An 8009-nucleotide genomic window follows, 5' to 3' on the forward strand; every position below is an offset into this window, starting at 1 on the left:
TCACATAGCTCCTGATAGGTCTTCCCATTCTTTGAAATCATGACGTTGAAACCGCCAAAAGAACTAGATACCACTTTGCTAATGAGTTGAAAGGAGGCTTTGGTCCATCTGGTGCTCAGCACTGTACTTCTCAGCATTTAAACGTGCCTTACAGCCCATTGCCAAACAGTGATGTCATATAATGAGGTTCCCCTTGCCGGGCAGATGGAGTGCAGTGTTACTGTCACAAGCTCATGCCCAGCATATTAACTGAGCAGGAACATGCCAGCAATATAAATATTAACAGCTCTGTTTCGTCAGCCACTGACTTTGTTTCACTGCTATTCCCAAAACATGAATTAAAACTTAAATTACCCCCTTGATGTTAGTGTATATATTTATCTGTCAAGATTTTTTTTTTTTTAAGAAATAGCATCTCACTCTGTCACCCAGGTTGGAGTACAGTGGCACAGTCATGGCTCACTAAAACCTCAAGCTCTTGCATTTAAGTGATCCTTGCTCTTCCCTATCCCAAGTAGCTGAGACTACAGGCGCATAACACCATGCCCAGCTAATAATATCTTTGAGGAATCTTTTTCTTGCCCCTGACCTTATTGGTTATAAGAACATGGTAGTTTTTACCCTAGGGGTAATAGAGACTTGTCATATAATCTGTGTTCAATTATAAAATCAACAGCTGATAAGGTTTCTTTTTCTAAGAAGAGAAGACCATCAGAAGAATATATGTATATATAATCCAGGCATTCATCTAGTACTGTACTGTAAAGTGTAAACTAATGGACTTGAATTGACACATGAATATTCACTTTGTTTCTGTATCTCCCTGAAGCCCATATTTCTCCAGTGGATTACTCTGGAATTCAAGCTGTAGGACAGGGGTGTTTTACAGCCTCCAGTATACACAGCAGTCGATCTCCATAGAAAGCTGTCCTCTTCACTACTTACCCCCACCTGCTCCACATTTAAGAAGTAATTTGCAAAGTCTCAAAAGCCTATTTCACCACAGTGATAACTGGTTATATGGCAGTATTTATCCTCCCAAGTGCTGCCATGCTGAAATACAAAAATACTCATTTGAAATACAGAGTTAGACAAATCACCATTTTGTAACCCCTTATGAAAGAAATAATTGCTTTTGGAAAGGAAACCCAGTGAATGCAAAAAGCCATAAGTGAAAGGAACGGATATTTATTTGGTACCAAAATATCCCACAGATTACTTGCTTTGGTCAAAGGGGAAGCATCTTAACCCAGTGATCAATTTTAGTTCATTAGTAGTGGGACAGATGGCCTTAATGCATTATCACGTGCATGGCATCACCTGTATTTTTGCTGAAAATGTTTGACCTGATTCTTACCTAACTTCTGGTTTTTGGGAAGTACAGGGGATAGTGGAAAGCAGGGTATAGACACATGACAGCAAAAGAAGCAAAATCAGACACATCCCGAGAAACGGTCATTCTCAGGACAACCAGAGGGTCTCTTCAGATCAGAATCAGGAAAGAACAGGGCTTAGAAGTAAGGAGATTATTCTAGACTAAGGGAGACTAAAGAAATCCAGTTAGTTGCAGTGCATGGCCCCTAATTGAATCCTGGTTTGAACAAACTAGTTCTAAAAGACAACGTTGGAATAATTGGAGAAATTTTAACATGAACTGGATTTTAGATGATATTTAGAAATTATTTGTCAGAGATGATAACAGTATTATGATTATATAGGAAGATGTCTTTGTGTTGAAATATTTGGGGAGGGTAAAGTATCATGTCTATAATTTTATTTTAAAACAGTTCAGAAAAACATATAAATAAATACAAGAATGTTAATTGTTGAATCTGTATGCTGGGCATGTGAGTGTTCACTTTATCCTTGTTTTTACTTTTCTGTTTCTGTATATTTGAAATTTTTCATAGTGAAATTTTTTTAAATAAAATTCCCTTTGATTTTAATACCATGTCTCACCCCCATCACCATGTAAAACCCCCAGTTTATTCACTGTTTGAAGATCAGTTTGATGAATATTTATTTGTCTTATGTTAGTAAATAAACAGCGAAGGGGGACAAAAAACAACAACAACAAACACACAAAAAACAGTCCTGCCTACCTATTCTAGATTACTGTAGCTGTAGGCTTTTGTTTTTATACAGTTTGACTACACTGGTAGCAGTTTGACATTGACGTTCCACAAAAGCCTGTTCAAACACAATCCTAGTCATTTAAAAAAATTCTTCTTTAGTAACATGTTCTTTAAAAATACAAAATACAGGAGGAGGGTGAGGGTTGAGAAATAACCTGTTGGGTACAATGTTCACTATTTGGTTATTGGGCACACTGGAAGCCCAGTCCCCATCCGTGAGACCCATGTGACAAATGTGCATGCGTACCCCCGAATCAAAAATAAAATAAAACACTTTAAACATACAAAATACAGATACACACACACACGTAAAGGAGAAAAGGGCCAGTATATCCCAGAGTAGGTATTTTTGGAGGAGAATTCTTTGTTTGGATATGAAGGGTCAAAACTATGTTTGCTTAATAAGGCATACTTTTTTGTAACATATTAAAAACTATTTTCCTTCCTGTCTATGGTACTGATAGCTGTCGACTTGCTGGAGAAGATGCTTGTATTGGACTCAGATAAGAGAATTACAGCAGCCCAAGCCCTTGCACATGCCTACTTTGCTCAGTACCACGATCCTGATGATGAACCAGTGGCCGATCCTTATGATCAGTCCTTTGAAAGCAGGGACCTCCTTATAGATGAGTGGAAAAGTAAGTCCTAAGGGTAGGATTAACATCTTGTACCACTAACCGAAAGCGGTGGGAAAAATAAAAACTGAATGGTCATAACTAACTTGCTAAAGCTTGTAGTTGAGGTCTGTAATGCAGAATGAATATGTTCTCTGGTGGAAAGTGTTGTAGACAGTGATACTCTCTGGACCTTTGAGATACTTACGTCTGGTCTGATTTTATGCACAGCCCCTCACATACAGGAGCTTTGCATGGAGATTTGAGGTTTTCAGAGTTATTGCATTTACAACATCTCTCTGAGCTAAGTAAAGAATAGGATATTTTTACAGTTTTACAGTTAGTAGAACTGGGGCAAAGAGAATTTATGTCTTATCAGTTAACTTAGAACTAGTTAGGGACATAGCCAGGAATGGAACCCGTGTATCCTGTGTCCAGTCCCATATTCTTTCCATAAAACACAAGTTCAGAACTCCAGTTAAATCCAAAGAGCCAAGACCATCTGTTGCCGTAGCTTGTGAGAGTGCTCTTTCATTCTTGAGCACCTCCGTAGAGAGCTTAAGAGGCATTCAGCAATGAAAAACATGAGAAAAGAAAAAGGTTCTTTTCTATGTCCCTCGAACTTCTGTGTCATAACGTGCTCCATTAGAATATTACATACAAGCTGTGAGGTAGCCCATCATACCACTACCTGGACAGGGAGGAAGGATCTTGAGTGAAGTCAGAGTGCTCACCAGCAAAGAGAACAGCCTAAACTCTCACGTCTTACTTTTCCTTCCCGATGTCTAGGCCTGACCTATGATGAAGTCGTCAGCTTTGTGCCACCGCCCCTCGACCAAGAAGAGATGGAGTCCTGAGCACCTGGTTTCTGTTCTGTCGATCCCACTTCACTGTGAGGGGAAGGCCTTTTCACGGGAACTCTCCAAATATCATTCAAGTGCCTCTTGTTGCAGAGATTTCCTCCATGGTGGAAGGGGGTGTGTGTGCGTGTTAGTGTGTGTGCATGTGTGTGTCTGTCTTTGTGGGAAGGTAAGACAATATGAACAAACTATGATCACAGTGACTTTACATGAGGTTGTGGATGCTTCAGGGCAGCCTCCACCTTGCTCTTCTTTCTGAGAGTTGGCTCAGGCAGGCAAGCTGCTGTCTTTTTAGGAATATGTTCAATGCAAAGTAAAAAAATATGAATTGTCCCCAATCCTGGTCATGCTTTTGCCACTTTGGCTTCTCCTGTGACCCCCACCTTGACGGTGGGGCATAGACTTGACAACATCCCACAGTGGCACAAGAGAAGGCCCACACCTTCTGGTTGCTTCAGACCCAACGCTGTCCCTCAGTGATGCGTACAGCCAAAAAGGACCAACCGGCTTCTGTGCACTAGCCTGTGATTAACTTGCTTCGTATGGTTCTCAGATCTTGACAGGTGTATTTGAAACTGTAAATATGTTTGTGCCTTAAAAGGAGAGAAGAAAGTGTAGATAGTTAAAAGACTGCAGCTGCTGAAGTTCTGAGCCGGGCAAGTCGAGAGGGTTGTTGGACGGCTGCTTGTGGGCCCGGAGTAACCAGGTAGCCTTCAGAGGCGGTCATGTGTGCATGTGAGTGCATGCGTATATGTGAGTCTCTCTTTCTCCCTCACCCCCAGGTGTTGCCATTTCTCTGCTTACCCTTCACCTTTGGTGCAGAGGTTTCTTGAATATCTGCCCCAGTAGTCAGAAGCAGGTTCTTGATGTCATGTACTTCCTGTGTACTCTATTTCTAGCAGAGTGAGGATGTGTTTTGCATGTCTTGCTATTTGAGCATGCACAGCTGCTTGTCCTGCTCTCTTCAGGAGGCCCTGGTGTCAGGCAGGTTTGCCAGTGAAGACTTCTTGGGTAGTTTAGATCCCATGTCACCTCAGCTGATATTATGGCAAGTGACATCATCCTCTCTTCAGCCCCTAGTGCTATTCTGTGTTGAACACAATTGATACTTCAGGTGCTTTTGATGTGAAAATCATGAAAAGAGGAACAGATGGATGTACAGCATTTTCATTCATGCCATCTGTTTTCAACCAACTATTTTTGAGGAGTTATCATGGGAAAGATCAGGGCTTTTCCCAGGAATATCCCAAACTTCAGAAACAAGTTATTCTCTTCACTCCCAATAACTAATGCTAAGAAATGCTGAAAATCAAAGTAAAAAATTAAAGCCCATAAGGCCAGAAAACTGCTATCTTCCTCTAAATATGATTACTTTAAAATAAAAAAGTAACAAGGTGTCTTTTCCACTCCTCTATGGAAAAGGGTCTTCTTGGCAGCTTATCATTGACTTCTTGGTTTGGGGAGAAATAAATTTTGTTTCAGAATTTTGTATATTGCAGGAATCCTTTGAAAATGTGATTCCTTTTGATGGGGAGAAAGGGCAAATTATTTTAATATTTTGTATTTTCAACTTTATAAAGATAAAATATCCTCAGGGGTGGAGAAGAGTTGTTTTCATAATTTGCTGAATTTCAGGCATTTTGTTCTACATGAGGACTCGTATATTTAAGCCTTTTGTGTAATAAGAAAGTATAAAGTCACTTCCAGTGTTGGCTGTGTGACAGAATCTTGTATTTGGGCCAAGGTGTTTCCATTTCTCAATCAGTGCAGTGATAAACGTACTCCAGAGGGACCGGGTGGACCCCCAAGTCAACTGGAGCAAGAAGGAAGGAGACAGACTGATGTTGATTCCCTCTTTCAAGGAGAGTGAACGTAAAGGCCGGGACTCTCCCCCTTTCAAGGAGAGTGAACGTAAAGGCCTCATCTCCTTTATTGCAGTTCAAATCCTCACCATCCACAGCAAGATGAATTTTGTCAGCCATGTTTTGGTTGTAAATGCTAGTGTGATTTCCTACAGAAATACTGCTCTGAATATTTTGTAATAAAGGTCTTTGCACATGTGACCACATACGTGTTAGGAGGCTGCATGCTCCGGAAGCCTGGACTCTTAAGCTGGAGCTCTCGGAAGAGCTCTTCGGTTTCTGAGCATAATGCTCCCATCTCCTGATTTCTCTGAACAGAAAACAAAAGAGAGAATGAGGGAAATTGCTATTTTATTTGTATCCATGAACTTGGCTGTAATCAGTTATGCCATATAGGATGTCAGACAATACCACTGGTTAAAATAAAGCCTATTTTTCAAATTCAGTGAGTTTCTCAAGTTTATTATATTTTCCTCTTGTTTTTATTTAATGCACAATATGGCATTATATCAATATCCTTTAAACTGTGACCTGGCATACTTGTCTGACAGATCTTAATATTACTCCTAACATTTAGAAAATGTTGATAAAGCTCCTTAGTTGTACATTTTTTGGTGAAGAGTATCCAGGTCTTTGCTGTGGATGGGTAAAGCAAGGAGCAAATGACGAGGTATTAAGCACTGGGGCCTGTCTTATCTACACGCGAAGGTAAGAGTGGCCGAAATGACAGGGCTCAGCAGACTGTGGCCTGAAGGTCAAATCTGGCCCACCACTCGTTTGGTGTAGTCTGCTAAGAATGGCTTTTACATTTTTAAATGGTTGGGAAAGAAAAACAAAAAGAAGTAGTAGTTTTTGTAGCAGGTAAAAAGTAATGTAAAACTTAAATTCCAGTATCCATAAATAAAGTTTTATGAGAACAGAACCATGTTCATCTGTTTATGTATTGTCTGTGGCTGCTTTTGTGCTACAGTGACAGAGGCAAATAGTTGCAGCAGAAACTATACGACCTCCAAAATGTTAACCATTTACCATCTGGCCCTTTAGAGAAGTCTGCTGACCCTTGGCCCAGGGCTACAGTTTTCTCATCTATACAGTGAAGCTCAAGTTTTCTTCATCTTTAACATTCGAGACTATAAGCCATATATTTTTATTATAAAACTGCCAGAGAGAAGGTTGGGTTTGTGTATATATATATGTACATTGTTTGTAAGCTTTTAGGCGAATGTATTTTATGACTGTTTTTCTTAGCTGGCTACGGTCCTTGAAAATACTCTTCAGAATGACTGAATTGCATCACGGGATGAAAGAGCCACAGGGTCTCAGAGCTGATTTCTCAGGGACTTTGCTGATGTGCTTCCTTTCTTGGTGTCCTTGGAATGACACCCAGCAGGTGTCCCAGGGTGGACCGTGGGGCTCAGCCTGTGAGGATATTGAGAGCTGGGTTTTTGTCTGGGCCCTGGCTGGCAGCGGGGAATGAAGGCAGTGATAGAAGGCAGACCAAGCATAGTCTCCTTTCCATCCCCAGTGACTTCGTAAGGAGGTGAGAGAAAAGGGCCCCGGTTATTACATGGGGTCCTTTAGCTCCTGTAAGAATCAGACAGTTGTAGGGAGTATTTTGCATTCACATACCAGACATGACAGCAGCCTTCCTCCTAGGCTTCTGAGAAGAGGGCCTGCTTAGCCCAAGGAGAGTTGATACCAGAAAAAGCTCCCCTGAAGTGAAACCACTTAAAATGGGGACCAAAATTTCATAGAATGTGGTGGACACTGGGGGTAGGGGAAGCCTGAATGGAACTTTAATCATGAAAATGGAACATAATGATGAAAGCATGTTCATAATTTTAAAGATATATTAATTCTGACAAAGAAGGAAACTAAGTTGTTTTTGAAGTGAAACTGATTTTTGTATCTTACAGTAATCTTATTTGGTTTTTGCAACATGATCATAGAAGGAAAGTTTTGCAAAAATATTTGATAGTTTCATCAGTTTTCAGAGTCTCTTAATATTTTGATATTCACATTCTTTTTTATAAGTATCAGTGATCACCTCCTCCACTTTCCTTTTATTGTTAACTGGTCTGAGTCTGTCACCCACACTTTTTAGGGCTTTTGCTTAAGGTTTGAGCAGTTTTCTAGCATTATTCATCAAATCCACCACCATTTGCAAGATTTGTGATTATTGCAATTAAGTTGCATTCTATTTGTGTCATTTGTCATATACTTACAATATAACCATAGAGACTAACAGAAGACCAGAATACAGTGGGCAGGATAAATACTTTGGCTTCAGGTACTTTGGAAGCAAAGAGAGACTAACTTTTTATAAATAGCTCGTTAGTGAATGTTTTCACATGGGGATGACTTTCACTTCTGTATACAATTTGGTAGCTGCAAGGACTTGGTTAATGAATATGCAAATAATAAAGACCCCCTTTTATTTATAATGCAGATATGTTTTAATAATGTACATGCCCTTTGAATTTAGCATTTACACTTCTCAGAAGCCTTTAGCCTGAGCAACATAGCTGGGGACTCTGA

The 8009-nt window shown here is 40.1% G+C and overlaps 1 protein-coding gene across 11 annotated transcripts in view; it reads left to right on the forward strand.

Annotated features, from left to right (window-relative positions):
* Window positions 1-6393, forward strand: part of MAPK14 (mitogen-activated protein kinase 14) — an 84978-nt gene extending 78585 nt beyond the window's left edge. For 7 of the 11 annotated variants that reach the window (XR_002521533.2, XM_003897513.5, XM_003897514.5 and 4 more), the window contains 2 exons: window positions 2600-2773; window positions 3539-6393. Coding sequence is in view for 9 of the 11 variants with exons in the window: in XM_003897513.5 (XP_003897562.1) it covers window positions 2600-2773; window positions 3539-3606 (242 nt within the window). In the remaining 2 variants the exon portion in view is untranslated. The other 4 variants (XR_002521534.2, XM_021937178.2, XM_021937179.2 and 1 more) reach the window with 2 other exon arrangements.
* The last annotated feature ends 1616 nt before the right edge of the window (window positions 6394-8009 follow it).

Source organism: Papio anubis, chromosome 6 (assembly GCF_008728515.1).
Source record: "Papio anubis isolate 15944 chromosome 6, Panubis1.0, whole genome shotgun sequence".
In the NCBI taxonomy this organism is placed as follows: Eukaryota; Metazoa; Chordata; class Mammalia; order Primates; family Cercopithecidae; genus Papio; species Papio anubis.